At 38.4% G+C, this 19,432-nt stretch overlaps 1 protein-coding gene and 1 long non-coding RNA gene across 2 annotated transcripts; one reads left to right on the forward strand and one right to left on the reverse strand.

Annotated features, from left to right (window-relative positions):
• Positions 1-1,078: 1,078 nt before the first annotated feature.
• LOC310820450 lies at positions 1,079-9,554 on the reverse strand. The gene is made up of 2 exons (XR_014554816.1): positions 5,664-9,554; positions 1,079-5,571 (listed from the first exon to the last, which is right to left on the reverse strand). It is a non-coding gene; the product is annotated as an uncharacterized lncRNA (long non-coding RNA).
• An 851-nt stretch (positions 9,555-10,405) lies between these two features.
• LOC310800937 (U3 small nucleolar RNA-associated protein 14 homolog A) lies at positions 10,406-19,101 on the forward strand. The gene is made up of 14 exons (XM_083664832.1): positions 10,406-10,517; positions 11,462-11,540; positions 11,889-12,024; positions 12,196-12,344; positions 12,446-12,601; positions 12,686-12,805; positions 13,057-13,151; positions 13,920-14,043; positions 14,147-14,224; positions 14,458-14,860; positions 15,035-15,477; positions 15,665-15,849; positions 16,006-16,105; positions 17,423-19,101. Exons 1-14 carry the CDS (start codon positions 10,462-10,464, stop codon positions 17,717-17,719), a joined length of 2,421 nt encoding a protein of 806 aa, XP_083520958.1. The 5' UTR covers positions 10,406-10,461; the 3' UTR covers positions 17,720-19,101.
• The last annotated feature ends 331 nt before the right edge of the window (positions 19,102-19,432 follow it).

Genomic DNA, 19,432 nt, shown 5'->3' on the forward strand with positions numbered 1-19,432 from the left:
CTAGCAAACATTGATACATAAATCACAAAGTTTGGATTTCCGCATATCAGAAACAGGACATACTGAGTGCACTAGGGAGTGATCATAATATGATGTCCACCTGGACACTGAAAGCACTGGGTTGCGTGACTTGTGATGAGGCAGCATGTTGGTATCCTCTGCTGCAGAGGTCCCAGTGTTGAATATACGTCTGTACAAGGGTCTACTCTGTAGCTCTTGTTGCTGATACTATATTGTAAGACTAAGAACTCAGCGGCCTACAAGGTTGTCTTTAGACAGAACGCGGAGGATGTCCTTTGTAGGCTTTTGCTTTATGCAGCAGAGTATGTAAAGAACTGCCAAGGTCTTTCTATCAAATGTTTATTGCTCCGGCACACAGTTATTGTTGTTGTTGCTGTTGTTGTTGTTGTTGTTGTCTGCTCTGTGGAATAGTATAAGGAATCATAAACCAGTTGGGCAAAAGAGAGCAGTGCGCTCACCATTAGTCCTGATAAATACAGTCAGAGCGATTCTAAACATACTCCATAACAGCCATGGAGGTTTATTTTTTAACAAAGCAGAAAAACACATGCCTGCATCATCATTCATATGATATGACACCAAGCCCAGACAAGAGGTGCCTCCCGTTATATTACCAGTGAGCTGTAGGCCTACAACAACCTAGCATTATTTTGACCACTCCACAGTCTCTTACAGTCAGCCTAAATGATATTTTATGTAATAAATGTATCAAATGCACTATTGACTGTACTGTAGCTAGATGTTTTTCTCAAGTTAGTCATTTTGTCGTTTGGTTGTGTAAAAGAAGAATAGCAAATAAATAGCTTGATGTTGGTTTTGGGATATTTGGGGATTGGATTTGGAACTTTGATTAGCCATATTTCCACATTTGCTACATACTGTAGCTTACAGTTAAGTTCACAATACCTGACATTATTCTTCACAATGCTGAGGTGGACTCCTGCCCATAGTTGGTTTACCTCACACGCTTTTATGGCAAACCTGACTTGCAGAAGAACAGCATTTTCAACGACTTATGATACTATAGATTGATGTGACATAAGAACTACACAGGCTTTTGTTTTTTTTCCCTTCGTTTTAACAGCATCATGTTTTGTTCTCAGTCCGTAGTCATACTTAGCTGGTTTTTGTTTTAATCACTCAACCTTGTGACTAACATACATTGATTTGAGCACACACCCATCAATGTATTGATAGTCATTTGGATCATCTGCAATGTAACCCTGAAATAAGTCCCAACTATAATTGTCTGTGATTTTTATACTGATACCGTTTTAAAAGTATGTTTGTAAGATTTGCTATAACATATTTTTCTGCTATACAATATATTCACATTCATGTAGATCGACTTTAACCTACAGCTCTTAGTTTGATATTTCAATGGTCATTTACTTATTGTTCATGTTTAGTTTATTTCAGTGTACAGACACAGAGTCTGTTTTGCTGTCAGTTTTGCAGTGTGTTTGAACCATCTGTATGGCTTTACTTTGCCCTTTTTTCCTGCAACCATTTACTGTGTTATCTGTACCTTATTCTTAGTTAGTGGGCAAAGGATAGACAGCCATTGAGAAAGACATCACAGTTTGCCATAAGTGCAAATGTTCTGTTGTGGACTTGAACCCTCTATTTAAATTTGAGATGAACATATTTGGAAAATATGATAACAAAAATAGTGATTAGACTATTGCTGTACCTAGGGATGTCATTCAGAGATATCCTATTTGAATGCCACAGCACATGTGATATAATCTGTTTCTATAGTCCACATTACTTTGCAAACATAGACATTTGCATATGTTGGGGACATATCTGTCTATTTGCTTCCCATAACCTTACTTCAGTGTCCTCAAATCTTTGTTGAGTTTTTATTAACCTATAGTAACTTGCATAGTAAAAAACAGTTACCATCACAAACCTGCCATAGCATTACTGTCATACATTAAGTAAATTAAGTAATTGTTGTCCAATCACAGTACATGATATTACTTTGAGATTAAATCTAATAAGTATATACACAAGGTTTTTAATCAATATCTTCATAAAACATTGTTAACACAGATAACAGAAACAGATAGTGTTATACAGACATAATTGCAGCTAAAGGAATATGCTTTGGGGGTTATAGGATATGCCTATCAAGTGCCTATTTGTACATTATTATACTGAATCTTCATAAAGTAGTTTTGCTCTCCTACATTTTCCAAATATATACAGTATATACACATGATGGTCTATAGACAAATGATGATAATATTTATACTACTATTGCTATAAATGTCAGTCACAACACAGTGCAAGAAAGCCCTTTAAAATATCTTTAACCGTCTCAAAGCTTCTATTTATATAAGATACATTTGCGATTTTATTTACTCCTGTCATACATAGTTTTTTAACTAATACATAAGAGAAATCAACTTTGATAAACATCTGGTGTTAAATAACCATCACAGAGATATGTATTTAGGGTTGGGGGTCATAACCATGTGGCATTTACCAAACTAATTTCCATCAAGACAATACGTAGACATGTAATGTGATGTAGACATATAATGTGATGTAGTCTCTATTACTCTATTGTCATACTGTAGGTATTTATGCCATAGCACACACAACATTATTTCATTATAGGTTTTGTTTGTCTAAAACCATGTGCCTCAAATGATTTCACATGGTTTCGTAAAATTTGCCCAGATCTTTTAACACACCTAAATTGTCATGACTTCTGGATTATCAGCACTAACATTATGCCATGTGCATCAGCGTCCATTATTACATAAGGGGATCAACATTAGTACTGTAACCTATCTGCAATGTAGTTTGGGAGCAAAAAGCCCACTACCACAGTCACATTTTGTCTAAGATGTTTTAAGACCTTATTTCTTCATTCTGTTGTCATGGAATACAGTAATTACAATGTCATTAATAGTATTTGCTTTTTGTAGTAGCTCATATTACTGGATGGTTGACTGTACATATGGTTGTCCTAGCATTCGTTGCTGTGCTGTGCAGGTGGAGTCGAGATCTGTTTCGGACCTATCAATCAGGTGCTACTTGGTCTCTGTATAGCCACATGGGCACCTACAGTATACATGAACAGTTATGGAAGTGCAGTATTCGATTTTTACCATCCTAAACAGCCTAACACAGCACAACTATACACATTAGAAGTGCAATCACGTTGAACTTGCTAGGCTTTTATTCTTTTCCATTCTCAAGAGTAGCAAGCTTTCGTCCCAGTGTGAACTGTTTTGAAAAGTGTCCTTGTAAAACAGACCCAGACCCAGCCATCGCCCCCCACCTTTGCCATCCTTCTCATTGTGAAGTGGTGATAATAATACTCTAGGATGTGTTTTAGAGACAGAACTGGACTGAATATGTTGAGCTAGAGACCAGATGTTCTGATGGTCTAGCACAATATTGGACAAGTTTGTCCAACCCTTGTGTCATGACAACGTCTGACATGATTTAGAATACTTTACACCTGACCTGTACATTTTGAAGAGGACTTCACCCCATTTAGTCTACGTTTTGGTTCTGAATTTGAAAGTAGCTGTTATACATTAGGATCCAATACCTGCAGGATATCCAAAGTATGCACATTCCTGTAATGTCCAGAACATTCCTACACCCAGTCTGGCATTGCTTTGTATAACTATCAGACTGTATTGAATTATGTGATCCCTTTAGCCTTACAAGGACAACATTTTCGTAATTTGCCTATCTGCTGGTTATTTAGTCATGTGGCATATCCCCCACAAAGTTGGTTTGAGTCCAGTTGAATCTCTGCAATAATCATCCTCATATTGGTGTTTTTCTTACTGTAACATACTGCTGCACTGAGAATAGATATTGATTTAGCTATGGTGTTGTAATTCTGGTAGGTTACTTCAGGCTTCTTGGTAAATGATTTCTATCAGTATAGATCACATTCTCAAAGTATACAATTACAGATGGGTCTCATGAAATCCCTTTTTAGATTTTCTTAGCACCGCTGGCATTGATGAAGCATTGATAATCCGATCATTACATTTGATGTAGGTTCTATAATGCTGCACAATATAAACCAATGCATACAGGACAATGGCTCATATGCTACCACATGATGCCCTGCTGGAATTTACAAAATATTTCTGATTTTGTTTCTTTATGCAATATATGTGGAAATCCCCCTTCAATGCTGTCTCTTACTGTAGTTCAAGAGAATACGGAGTCGTCCAGAGGTGGTAGGGTTCCAAAGGTGCTGAATAAAGGAGCCTACACAGTAGCCGCGCCTTCTTAGCACCTTGGATAGTTGTCTTGAAGCTTTTGAGTGCTCTTGCGTCCCTTGAGCTTCTCATGTGCCCGAAAGATAATTCATGTCTGTGGTGAGACTAAGCAACATGCACTGTGTGACCCTTAAATTTGTTCTCTTTCACCTATTAGTTTCGGTGAACACATGTGAAGATTTTTTCTGTACACTTTCCACTGTGTTCCACATTCAGACGCTTATGGTCTCAATCCGCATGCAATCATATATTATTAGTTTGGACATACAGAGCTTCCATGACAATACTTTGCTTTGTGGTGTTTTTAAAGGTGTTTGGTGGTTGTCATTATTTTTGTCTGTTGTGATATGGAACCAAGCAAGCTATTAGGGGTCAGTTGAAAATGTGAGGTGACATATGTTTGTTTCCGTAAACACCAAAGAATGATAAGAATATCACAGTGTCTGAGTTTTAAAGCAGAAAATAACACCTTGTTGTGTAAGCTATAAGACAACCAAGATGTTGGTGCTTATAAATTTGTATTTGTTCAAATCTGGCTAGATGGCTAAAATTATATTTTCTTTTCATACTCAAGGCAGGGTGCTTGTGCGTCTGCGTTTTGTCCTCTGATCACTATTGGTAGACTGTAGTTTAATAGTTGTGTTAATTTGCCTATTGTAGACCAAAATAGCTTTTTTAAATAAATGCAGCAAAACAGAAAAATAAACCTGACACGTAGTAGCTGTGATGTAAAACTATAGCATGTTATAACATGTATAAGATTGTAAGTGTTGCATTGTTCCTCTGCTTAAAGGTAATACTCAATATACATTAATTATCTTTTTTTCTACACACACTTAGCAAGTTGATTTAGGCCTTTCCGATGCGCTTTTGATTATGTTTGATTGATCTGTTTGTCTTTGTTTGATCCATTTGTCTGTTATTCCAGTTTTCAGTAGTTGAATCCTTTGACGTATTGTTGATTTCAACGTTTTTATTTTCTGTTAACAAAAATGCACTGGATTGGTCGAAAAGTGATACTAAATTTACGTGCCATGCACAATTTTATCTTTTTACCTAACTGATATTCAAAAGACTCCTATCACGAAAATGTTTTTCCAACATAGTAGAAGATACATACTGAATTTATACTGTTTTTCATACTAAGATGGACCAAGATATTCGTTGCTTTTGCACATATGTGTTCATTGGTTTTGCAATATGTTGATGCCATTGATTAAAAGAGTAAGAATAGGATGCAACATCCAGCTCCCCTTAAAAAAACAATCCATGTAAAGCAAAGAGGCTTTAATCCCATAATAAGACAACCTTTAATCCCACAATAAGACAACCTTTTATCTCACAATAAGACAACCTTTTATCCCACAATAAGACAACCTTTAATCCCACAATAAGACAACCTTTTATCCCACAATAAGACAACTTTCCAACTTTCTACAGAAAACATGAAATCCTACAGTATAGCCATCTCTGACAACTGATAACTAGTTGTGGCTACAACAACGAAACAATATAATCATATTCCTATTAGTGGAGTTGTATTAACATCTTGATGATGTGGACCAAATGTTTTATCAGTTGGTTGCATAAATAATTACTAAATGTTATATGAAATGTTATATCAAAACAGAATGTAAACCCCTTGTATTGGCAATACTTCACCTAATGGTGGGGCATGGAATAATTAAAATTGTATATTTTGTCACGCTGGATGTTCAAAATATTAAACATGAGTAGGTATGATGATTCGGATCATGCTCCTTTAGTGGAGTGGAATACAGACGGTGTTTCACTTGGACATTGTCAGATCCACTCAGTGACAAATCAGAAATTCAGTGTGCTCTCCGAGTGTAGATTTATGTTACAGAAAGCTTAAGATTTTAATCAGACATTCAAGCTTTTTGCTGCCATATCTTGTAGATGTTTATGAAAAAATGCACCTGCAGTGAACTATGAGGTGCGGTTTTGTATACATGTGTTTAATTAAGGATCTTTTGTTAGGCTGTGTTGCCTGCTTTGGCTTGCTCTTTCATTATCTCCCTGATCAAATACTCCTTATATAATACAGTAATGAACTTGGCAGAAGTGGAGCTGTTGTAGTAAAGGTAGTTAACATCACAACTAAGCAACCCTGAATTATATGCTGCAGTAATGTTTATTTTCTTTATGTGTGCTCCAATTTGGTTTGTATTTTTATTATTGTTATGAAACAACCTTGTTTGAATTGTAATGACTGCTGTTTTGAAATAGGTGATAAGGGTTTTTTAATGTATGTACAAGGAAGTTTTATACTTTGACTTGTCAAACACTGGACTGGAGTGAGTTTTCCAACATTTCCAAGCTGAGAGCTATAATATGAGAGACATGAACCAACTGCACAGACTACAGCCTTATCACAGCCATTACCTGACAAATGGAGCAGGGCCACCCTGCCGTTAAAGGGATAGTGACGACAAATGGCTACACTTCTCTGATCTTTAGTGGGGGCCATGTGCTTCAAATGGAAATTAAAAATTCTAACATTTTAATTCAGTTTGATAAGGTGATGAAATTCCATATTATAAGAAATACTCTATACCATTTGCTACCAAATTGTTGCATTGGCCAGGTTTATAAAAACAGGTCATCATTGTAATAAAAGAGCGATTTCAAAATTCCCTTAAAAAAAGACTATTCTAATAAGTATGTTCTAAAATATCAAAAGGGATACCACTTGTTAGCAATTCAATAATTTAAAAACCACTTGGTATATGTTGTCTTACTATGTCAACCAAATATGGTTGAGCCCTGTAGTGACCTTCTTAATGTAAAAGTGTTTTTGCAGAGCCAACTACCACTTCTCAAACCAGAAAAGAGATTTGCACTAAACTTATTTTGGTTTTTATTGACAAAAAGCAATACAATACAGAACAATTGACACATTTTTCAAGCCACAGTATCTGAAATAAGTGCTGTCTGTGCACAGGGGTAATGCTGGGTAAAAGGTGACATTTGAAATGTTTGTTTTTGAACATATTTGTGTAAAGGTACAGAATGGAAGTATGTTTTCTTTGAGACGCACATTATAAACTTGGACACGCACATCTTGTTGTTTCGAGTTAAGTCGTTTGACCAATCAGAAGTGTCCAAGTGTCCAAGTCTGAGGTGCATAACACTCTGTTTCCTCTGGTGATTGTTTTGGACACATTTAATTGCTCTTACAAGCCCTGAGTGAGGGACAGGAAGGAGGCATGAGTCACAAGATGTCCCATTAACATGGACTCATTGTAAAATGTCCTCATCAAAAAGATGGTGGTAACTGAACAAACGGTAATAAAGGTTTACTTTATGTAGGCAAAACATACTTTCAAATGATGCCAACATATTAAACTTCACCCATGTTAAAACATACAATCTTCTTCATTGATTTTCTCATTTTTGGTTGAAAAACACTCATATGGTAAAACAAAAGAAAAAGAAAAAAGGATCTAATATCAGATTGGACATTGTACAACATGTTTTTAAGAATGAAAAGAGACTACAATATTTCCTTAACTGATGGATGGGACATGCACCTTTCCTTATCAATTGTAACATCAGTTTAGCCATCCAAAGAATTTGAATCCACCCAAATATATCATAATTCATAATTATCCATATAGAAATAGACAACAACGGGAGTGGTATATATTGTCTCCATTTTCTTTATTGATAATTAGAAATCATCAATAATTTATGATAGAAATCATGATTATTAGAATTTTTGTTATCTGGAAATAGTAGCTTTCCTGTTATTACCGCTTTGTGGCGTAGTTGAAAGATGTTGCAGTTTGTCTAAATATGTTGCGTGTTAGAGGAAGCATAAGTATGTGCCTTCTTGTAATCTCCTTGGTGAGCTTGTTATTATTGAGAAGCTGAAGCCAGCCAATTGTGTTTGCACTAAAAACCAAATTGCTTTTGTGATGTAGGCTATTTAAGCAAGCTTGTTGCGTCACTTTAACCGTACAGTATGCATGAGGGTGAAATTGGTAAGTCCTAGGGCTAGAGCTCCCATCTGTTGATCTGTTAAACTCGTGCAGCTTAGGGAATACCATGACTATATCTCAGCCTTGTTCTCCATTCAGTTTTTGATTCCATCTCATTACTCTTCAAATTTCTCACAGACACATGTTCCACAGCAAATATCCTCTGTGGAATATCCATACTCTTAAATATAAGCAAATAACATAACAAATAAAATACAGCTCTTTTTATTTTCATATGCCACAGCTGAACAGCTACATTACTGTTGTAGAGATATTCAATCATTTCTCCAAATCCATGGGGATGCATGAGTGCAAGAGGTCGCCTCGAGACTATTGGTCAAATTTATTTAGGTTATTTTTGAAAGTTTGTGTTTCTAACTTATTTTTGTTTGTTGAAGTCTAAGAAAAAGGCCTACATGCTTTGAGTCTTACAAATGCACCTTATTCATGTCAGTCTGAGTGGAAAAGGCTGGCAATGTAATATCTCTGATTTAGCACCTTACTACACAGCATGATTTCACTTTATGCCAGTTTTGCTATTCTTCTGTGCATATGATTTCCAAAATAAACCTTATATATTTTGTGAAAATGTTTAAAGGGATGTGCCAAAGTTTGGAGGCGATCTCCCGAGTTTTTATGCTTATAATTTTTTCTTTCCTCCTTCTTCAGTTATCACAATGGTATGTCAAACCTTTCCTATCAATGTGTGAAAGCAAGTTATTTCAGCAAACAGCTGCCATTTTACAGTAAGCCCTGTATTTCACGTATATTTACCAGTGATGTGTATTTGTTATTATAAAGAAAATAGCCGTAAAGCTTCATTATGTTACATAATATTGTGACTTTTTTCGAGAAACTGTGAAGACTTATCTTGCATATACTTTATACAGAAGTATTAAGCCTTAATACAAAAGACTAAAAAAAAGTGTGGAAGAATAAACTGATTGTTGCTAAGTAAGGATGATTTTTTGTAAATGTTACCAGCACTTTTTTTGTAATTTTCACTCTCTGAGGTATTGTACAAGTTCACGCTGTTTGTGAAGTTTGATTATGAAGGAATAAAAACTAGTACTTTCCTGTACTTCACAGAAAGTAATGTTGTGTGTTGTTTTATTTAATGTAATTACAGGAAGCACATGTCATTGCTGGAATAGTAAAAGAAAAAGACCATTACAGTGGTATTGACTGTTTTTGGAGTATTGCCTAGCCTATAGGTTTAGTATTGGCCACATATCCGCACACTATAACACTACTACTTTAAAAAATAAAAAATACTTTAAGTACTACCATGAAATTGGCTTTGTTTATTGTCATGCTTACATTTATAGGAGACTGCTTCTCTAGAATTACATATTGGTAATTCCATTGAAAGCTTTCATAACCCATGTTGGTGAACTTTGCCTTAGAAATTTGCAATGATAAATACTTGAGACTATGGATTTGGAGATGAATCTAAGCAAAGGCTTACGAGTGGATAAAAGAAGAGGTAAGATGAAAGCTGATAGCTGATGTTCAGAAAGAGATGTAGTTTGTTTCATGTTCATATTGTGGAAAATAGCAATACTATGGATATATAATTATACTAATTACAATAGAGGTGGCCACACCCTGAAAATATAATCGGCTGGGCATTCCCTTATAGAACAGTCCCATGGGATTCCCATGATAAAGGAAGTGCTCCCCAATCGTTTTAGGCCTAGGCCTACAAGTCTAGTGCCCAGGGCAGGGGTCTGCAACTCTGAACACTTCAAAACTTCTGCATGCAACCTTCTGTTCCAGTTCACTTACACATAAACTGTGATCTAGAATGTGGTTATTATGGGCTATAGGTATAATCTACCCAGAATCTAGGTTGATTTAGGGAGACTAGATCAGTTTAAACAGTGCTATGACATAAGCTTGCACACCCAATAAGCCCCCCAGAACAAGAGTTTAGAGAACCATGGCCAAGTAGTGAGGGCAAGGTTTGTGTATGGACAGGGCACAGGTCACACTCACCGCTCACGTCATTGATAAGGTCCACGAAGCAGCGGTGACGCCTAGAGGTGAGTTGCACTCGAACACAATCGAGTTTTACGACAGCCAAAAAGGGTTGACGAGCTCAACTTTTCTTACGGCAATAACACACGTGGGTTTTTCTGGGGCAGTCAGTCAGTGCAAAGCTAGCAAAAATGACCAAGATTAAGACTGTACCGAACAAGAGTGGCCATAATCAGGAGATGACAAGGTATGGTTGTTATAGGCACCTCACTCTGGCTCAAACAAGAAGTCAATCATGTATTTGGCCTCGAACCTCGCCTTGTGTATCACTTGCACACTTATTTGAAGGCGATGTTCGCTGGTCTCGTTTTCTAGCCGGCCCCAATGCTCCTACATGCTCCTTCTTTCTTTTTTTTCAAGCTTATGCATGTTTCCAAAATTTAAAATGTATGTTTCCAATATGATCGCAACTAATGTCGTGAGTGTCCTATAAGTTATGGAAGAGACTTTACCAACTAGCTAACTGGTTGCTAGATGGCCTGTTGTCAGTCTCTGAAGGATATGACATACACTCACGGAACACTTTATTAGGAACACTATACTAATACTGGGTAGGACCTCGCTTTGCTCTCAAAACAGCCTCATTTCATCATGGCATTGATTCCACAAGATGTTGGAAACATTCCTTTGAAATTCTGGTCGATGATGACATGGTTGTATCACGCAATTGCTGCAGATTTTTCAGGTGCACTTTCAAGCTGTGAATCTCCCGTTCTACCACATCCCAAAGGTGTTCTATTGGATTCAGATCCGGTGACCGGGAAGTTCACTGAAGAACACTGAACTCATTGTCATGTTCATGAAACCAGTTTGAGACGACTTTTGCTTTGTGACATGGTTCATTATCATGCTGGAAGTAGCCATTAGAAGATGGGTAAATTGTAGCCATGAAGGGATGCACATGGTCAGCAACAATACTCAAATAGGCTGTGGCATTCAAGCGATGATTGATTGGTATTAACGCACCCAAAGTGTGCCAAGAAAACATTCCCCACACCATTACACCACCTCCACTATGAGAAGGTGTACAGGTGTTCCTAATAAAGTGTTTGGTGAGTGTATGTCGTACATAACCATCGAAGCATAGTCTGTAGTTGGTGTAAAATATTTGGTGTCTTCCATCACTTCTAGCGCAACCGTTGGCATGGATGAAGACGACGACGAAGAGCTTAATCAGGCAGATGGCAACATGAGTGCCAGTGAGGATGAGGTGGGGAATGCAGACACTGAAACATCACCATAAGTTCATGTCTGTCTGTCTGTCCCATATTGTTACACATTAATTGCAGAAAATATATTGAATGGTTTTAAGGTAGGGCACTGACAGACATCTGGAGACTTACTCTTCTACTTCACTGAATTGTAATCCTAGGGGCCAGTGAAATGCTGTGAGTTAAATGTGGTATTTATTGGAACAGTTCTGTGTAGCTGCATACATGTGTTAATTTGTTATTGAAGATGCCGATGTGGTGATGAGCATCAGTGAGTTAACATTGATTGCTCAGTGGTTTATTATAATGTGGTTTTGATTAACTTTGTCTTGTAATGTTTCCTACAGGGAGGCAGTGATGATGAGAGGAAGCATTCCAAGCTTCTGGAGGCAATCAGCTCGCTTGGGGGGAAAAAAAGGAAGAAACTTGGTGAACGGTCTGAAGCAAGTATTCAGGTTTCAGAATTCACTGTCAATGCAGAAGGTAAATTATACAAATTGTACTTGACATACTTATTTTACTGCACTTTTTATCTTGATTATTTGGTTTAGTAGTGGTAAATTACATCTCCCACTGGTGTTATTAGATTAGGTAGATCATGATATCAGTCTAAACTGCATACCACTATGTTTGTGTTCATGGCCTGACTGACAGGTGAGGGAGACAAAATCAATTTGTCTGACCTTATTGGGACAATGGACAAAACCCCCACTGCCTTTGTGAAGGCGAAGAAGCAGCTGAAGAACCTTCAGAACAGCCAGAAGACCCTCGAAACGCCCCTCTCCAGGAAGGAGACAGAAAGGGTAAGACCATAAACACAGGTAGAATGTTGCAGAAATAGGGGCTTGGACCTACTCTGTACTTGTGTAAGAGGAGTGCACAACTTTTTAACATTTTTTTACAGATCCAACGAGAGGTGGCCTTTGAGAAAACCTCCACGGAAGTGTCCCGCTGGCAGAGTGTGGTCATTCAGAACCAGAGGGCAGAGCAGCTGGTCTTCCCACTGAACCAGGAGCCGTCTGGCCCTAAACGCATGGAGCAGGTGGTGGCTGGATGGAAGGTGGGTGCAGCAGTTCTGTGTGACTTTTGTGAGTTTGAGTTTCAGGAGGATAAACTAGTCTTGGATTCTTGCTCTGTCTGACAGGCTCAGACTCCTCTGGAGCAGGAGATTTTCAGCCTCCTTCACATGAACAAGCAGCCGATCCATGACCCCGTCCTAACGCCCACTGAGGAGGCCTCTCTGAGGGCCATGAGTCTAGAGGAGGTGAGCCCATGTGTCAAGCATGACAGCTAGCCTTTAGACAAATGCATATGATTGACCAATTTTGTCTGTTGTATCATTTGCACTGTCTCTGTGTTTAGCCAGTGTCATGGAGATGGGTTCTGTATTGTCTCCTATATCTAAGATCCAAGATATCTCACTCATTAAATTGCTTTCGTCACTGATATCTGGCACACTGAAGGCTTCATAGTATTAGTGCCTGTTTGATCAAATAAGCAACATGTTTTTTCCAGGCTAAGATTCGTCGTGCAGAACTCCAAAAAGCCAGAGCGCTCCAGTCTTACTATGAAGCGAAAGCTAAACGGGAAAGGAAAATAAAAAGCAAAAAGTGAGTGTGATATCCCTTATTATGGGATCCCCATCATCAATATTAGATTAGATTAGATTCAACTTTATTGTCATTGTGCAGAGTACAAGTACAGAGACAACGAAATGCAGTTAGCGTCTAACCAGAAGTGCAAAATAGCAGAAAGTGCAATGAACAGTATTTACAGGTAGTGCAATATATGATCAGTAGTAGTGCAGTATAATATAGTAATATAAGCAGTATAATCAGTATAATATAGCAGTGCAGTATGTGAGTAGCAGTAGCATTATAGCAGAATAAATAGTTACAGTATGAGCAGTGTAGCAGCATATGAGCTGTATGGGTAATGCAGTCTAGCAGTATATATGTATTAACAGTAACATGAGGTAGATGCAGAATAAATATAAATATGGAATGCCGTATAAACAAGTATGTACAGTATGTGCAGTAGTATTAAAGAAAATATAGGATATGTGCATTATGAACAGTATGAACAGGTATGTACAGAAGAGCAGTGGTATTGAGTAAGAGAAGGGGAGGGGAGTATAGTGCAATAGTGCAATTGTCCGGGTGGGGGGGGGGGGGGGGTGGGGGTTGTGGGGGTAGTAGGTTGTCAGGTAGGTGTAGTGTTCGAGTTCAGCAGGGTGACAGCCGCAGGGAAGAAGCTGCCTCTGAACCATATCAAAGAGTGAGTGTGATATCCCTTTACTATGGGGTCCCCATCATCAATATCAAAGCAAGACCTTAAGAGGTATTTCATGATAAATCACATTCATTTGTCTTCTGTAGATACCACAGGGTCCAGAAGAAAGTGATGCGCAAGGATTATCTGAAACAGTTTGAGGAAATGTGTAAGTCTGACCCTGCTGCTGCCCTCGAGGAACTGAAGAAGATGGAAATGTCAAGAATGCAAGTAAGTGTGGTGTAAGAGAGCAAATTGACCTAACGTAAAAATAAATTCAGATTATTGTCAATAATCCTGCTAATTTTGCTTTGTTACATCTCTTTGCCTGCAGGAAAGAATGTCTCTGAAGCACCAAAACAGTGGCAAATGGGCCAGGTCAAAAGCCATAATGGCAAAATATGATGATGGGGTAATGTGCTTTTAATCATGCTAGCTGTCTGTTGCTTGATGCATTAGTGAAGGATATTGTCCTGCAAATAATTTTATTTGACAGCTGAAATAGTCTGAATGTATTGGTCTGGCAGTCAGTTGAGAGACTATTATCAAAAAAGAAAGAAAAGATAATTGTATCATCAGCCCCTGCAATCTTACCCATACTCTGGCTTAAATCTCTTAAAACATTCGCTTTGTTTCTGCCCCCAGGCTCGCAAAGCCATGCAGCAACAGCTGGAGGTGAACAAAGATCTCACCCAGAAGTTGGTAGTCCCAATTGAGGAAGATGAGGAGGAGGAAGAAGAAGATACAGAGGTTTTGCCAGACTTTGTGAATGATGCAGAACCTGTGCTAGACCCGGTGAATCCATGGATGAGGGGCAAGCTTTCTACTGAACCCAAAGAGCAGGAGATAAGCAACGGCATGGAGCCCCCTGTAGTGGGCCCGGGGGGAATGGCCACTCCAGGAGAAGGACAAGATGACCAAGAGGAGGATGAGCAGCAGATGGAAGAAACAGAAGAAGAGGTGCTTTTAAGAGAATTTGAGGCGAAGCGGAAATTACGGCAAACTGAAAAGGTTGTTGTGGCACCAATGCCTCTGGAGGGAAATGAGGGTAAGATCCAGGCATTGGTACAGAATGGCAACTATACTGTTATGTTTTTGCAGATTGGCAAGCTAAATTCATGATTCAAAATTTTAGAGTTAGTATTTGGAGGAAGTTTCTTGTCACGATCCTGTGATTCTTGCTCAATTGAAGGCATAATTCAACTGCTTTTCCACTCAACAGAAACAACTGATGCAAACAAAGAGGAAGCTGAGGTTGTAGAGATCTCTGATGATGATGATGATGTTATTGAGGAGACTGGCCTTTCAGAGTTCACCAGCATCTTCCATGGGATAGTGAAAAGCCACCTGGAGACTCCAGCTGAGCAGCCAAAGGCAGGAACCGATCAAGCCCAGGTGGAGAGTCCTGCTCTGCTGGACGAGGGACTGGTGAGAGTCAGGACTCTGGAGGACGTGGAGCTGCTCAGTCAGGATGTCACCCCCAATGATGCAGTGCCTATCAGCAATGAAATTCCTTCCACAGAGGAAACAGCCCCTCCGCCTGTAACTCAACAGGCAGACAAGAAACGAAAAAGGAAGAAAGTGATTGATCCAAATGAGGTTCTGACCAAGGAGGCGAAAGTCCTTAAAGTCCCATTGGTTCCAACAGCTGTTGATGAAGATGAGGTAAGGGCAAGGTTCATGAAAAAATTATATTTACACGCCCAGGTTGTAAGTGCGCTCTGGTAAATGATTGCCTATTGGGCTTCAGTTGGAGAAATCTGTATGTCTCACACCAGACGCAGAGACAATCTGGGGAAGGATGCTGAATCACAAAATGTGTTTTCTAAAATGTGATGTCTTTTCATCTCAGGACGAGGAGGAGCAGAGAGTCATCATTAAAGAGGCCTTTGCAGGTGATGATGTCATCTCAGACTTCCTGAAAGACAAAAGGAAGCAGGAGGATGCAGGGAAGCCAAAGGCTGTGGACCTTACGTTGCCGGGATGGGGAGAATGGGGAGGTCTTGGCCTCAAACCCTCTCGCAGCAAACGTAGGAGGTAAATAAAAAGCATAGCAGTTGCATGATTAATGATGATGCATCTTTTTTTTCTGGGGGGATAAAATGGGATGATGAGGTCATTTTCCAGTGCATACAAGTAAACTTTCTTTAAGCGAAGACTGCCAGTTGATCCTAAATTGTTTATGTTTTTAAGATTTCGGGTGAAAGTTGCACCACCTCCCCCAAGACAAGACCAAAAGCTCCCCAGCGTCATAATCTCAGAGAAGAGGGATTCCTCCATTGCTGCACACCAGGTAACCTGACTCGGTGATATACACCTATTTACTACAAAGACATGACATGATTGTTGGATAATCTTTGTGGGAGCTTAACTCTTAATTTTTGTGCTATATATATATATATATGCCCAGATTCCCCACTCCCCTCCGCATATCCTATCTTGGAGTGCTGATGGATGTGCCCATATGAGAAATACGTGTTAGAGGAAGGGTATGACTAAAATGTGGGTGTGTTCAGGCTTGGCCCGTTGGAATGGTTACATATCTTGACAAACTTGAAAAGAAAATGTTGCCTATGCATAGACCTACATAACACGTGCATAGACCTACATAACACGTGCATAGGCCTACATAACGTGTTGTCATTAATAAGGAGGTGACTGACTACATCAGGCCTGTGATTTCCATCACCTATTATTGATAATTGCATCTATTTCATTGGTCAACAACATTCTGTGTATATGAAGACCACCTGCTTTGTCTATGTACACTATAGTCTATCCACAAATTCCACATTCCCACGATGTGCCCTGCTTTACATGTCATTTTTTGAGAGATTGGGATAGGCGTCCGAGACGGGATATCCCAGCTAGGGGGTGAGAGAGTGTTGAGGCCTCTTTGGAACATAATGGGCATGACCGATTGACAATGTGTAGAACGGTTCCATTTGGATAGGTCGGCCCTACTTGGCGCAAATCCTATCAGATGATCTGGAAGTGAGCTTTGGGTCCTGGTCACAGTGTTGTTTCAGCTGGTATCTGGGGGGGATGTGATGGGTATATCCCAGTCATTGGTGTCAAAGTGCTTAGACAAATTCCTTTCTAGGATGTTAAGGACCTTCATCCAATACCTTCATCCAATTCCCCAGTACACCTGCTGAAAAAAAGCTGGACGGGGTTCAATCTGTACATGTTATCAGAACAAAATTCAGTAAGCCTATTTTAAAAGACTCTAGTTAGTTATTTGAATAGAGTTATTTGCCTACACACACACACACAAGTACACAAGCATTCACTCAGTTGGAATTTATATTTCAATGATGGCATTGGATTCACTACATTTCATTGCATTGAATATTCTTAATTAAAGGTCTGTGCAAAGGGGAAGCCAAGATTTTGCATGTGAAAACCCAGTTGGAATAATATCTCTTGACATAATTTTCTAAACAGCAAATTAACATGTTTTACTCGTTCCTCCCATAAACTGAGATACTCTATCTTATTCATGGTTAATTAAGCCGGCGCTTAAATGGGCAAGTTAAGATTCCAGCCTGAATTCTCAAATTTCACCTTTTTCTTTTTTTCTTTCTTTTTTTTTTTTTATCTCTTGTAGGTGAGTCAGCTTCCGTTCCCATTTGAGAACCCCACACAGTTCGAGCGCACTATCCGCTCCCCTGTCGGCCGCACTTGGAATACCCCAAATGCTGTGCGTAAGATTACTGCTCCAAAGATTATCACCAAGTTAGGCGCTATCATAGAGCCCATGGCTCGGGAGGACTTGATAAAGGACAAACGGCAGGAACGCGCAGGAAAAGGCCCCAATATTGCCGAGTCTGGCACAGGCAATAAGAAGAAACGATCTCATAAACACTCGCAGATGAAGAAGAAACACAAACACAAAAGGAATTGATTGTCTGGTCATGATGGTACACTTGCCTGATTGTCATGACCGAAATGTCTGTCAGATTATTGATGAGAATCTCTTCATTAGGTTGGTTCCTACATGTCGTGTACTGATTTCCATTATTGCTTAACATAGTGACAGACCAGTGAAATCATGTGTGCGCTGTCAGTCAGTGAGAATAGTTGATCATACTATAATGAGATACAATAGTCCCATACTGTAAATCCCTGGGTGAAAGGAAAGTCTCTTGAGGAATGCACCTGTGTCTCTTGCTGTAAATGATGGAATGAAATGTTAAAATGAGAACATGCCTCATGAAATAGTACTATTGTGCATCTGAATATGAGATGATGTATCCACAAGAAATCTGCTATGTAGCTGGTTATCAAACCAGGGTCAAAAAAAGTAGCACCTCAAAATAAACTTTCAAAATAAGATATTTTGTATAAGACAATTATAATGTGTTGTATGGGATTTACGTGTCAGATGTGGAATTAAACACTCATATGAAAGTGTCCTTGTGTCACCCTTGCCGCATCATCTCTTTTATATTCAGCACTTTTTTGTTTTGCAGGAAATAACTTAACATTGTTAATACCAAAATGTAATGATAATATGTAGGCCAATTGCACTTCAAGCATTTGTCACAACTACAGGTGATCTCAACTTTCACAGACTAAAGTCTGTTTTGAGTTTTGTCAGCATGAAACAGGAGAAAATGTTATGAAAGAGCACGATCTGAATTTGTCCATCAATGATTTGAGTTTCCCACTTGAAAGTGTTTTCAAATCCAATGAATTCTGACTGAGTCATAAGGGCAAATATAAAGCCAACTAAAATTGACTGAAAATATAGCTCTCAGTAAGATAAATATATTATGAACGTTTACAAATATTACATTTAGCTATGCTTTATGTATTTTACAACATTTTTTAAGGGATAGATCAGCTTTAAAATTAGTAAATAGAATTTAAGTTATATCTGATACCATTGCTTGCATAATTTCTTGTTCTTTTTTCCCCTGCCCCAACCCTCCCCTAATTGGAAGAAAATTATAATTATAGGTATATAATCAGAGGACCTACAGTGCCTTCAGTAAGTATTCACCCCCCTGGACTTTTTCCATATTTTGTTGTGTTACAACCTGGCTTTAAAATATATTTCATTTGTTGTTTGTCACTGATCTACACAAACTACCCCATAATGTCAAATGGATTATTTACTTTTTTTAGAAATGTTTGCTAATTAATTAAAAATGAAAAGCTGAAATGTCTTGAGTCAAAGTATTAGCTTAAATGTAAAAACAGATGTTCTATTGCTTCAGTTTCCTCACTGCAAAATCGGCATATTGCCAATTGTTCAATGCCCTATATGGTGAGCATTATTTTGGTCGCAATAAAGTATTTTAAATTGGAAAAAAAGTGTAATGATGAGTCAGTTGTTGTTTTATATATTTATTTCATAAATCTGATGCCATGGGATAGGAACGCCAAATATCTGTTCCCAATATTCTTCTATCCTATATGACGCAGCGGTCAGTGTTTTTGAGCTTAAATGCAACTGGTATACTGATCTATTTACAGTGCCTATAGAAAGTCATCATACCCCTTTGAAATAGTTACTATATTTGTCGTACAGCCTGAAATCAAAACCCATTAAAAAAAAAAACTTTCCAGCTTTATGTACAGATTTAGCCATACAACATCAAACTAATGAAAA

Source organism: Argentina silus (genome assembly GCF_951799395.1).
Source record: "Argentina silus genome assembly, chromosome: 2".
Taxonomy (NCBI): domain Eukaryota; kingdom Metazoa; phylum Chordata; class Actinopteri; order Argentiniformes; family Argentinidae; genus Argentina; species Argentina silus.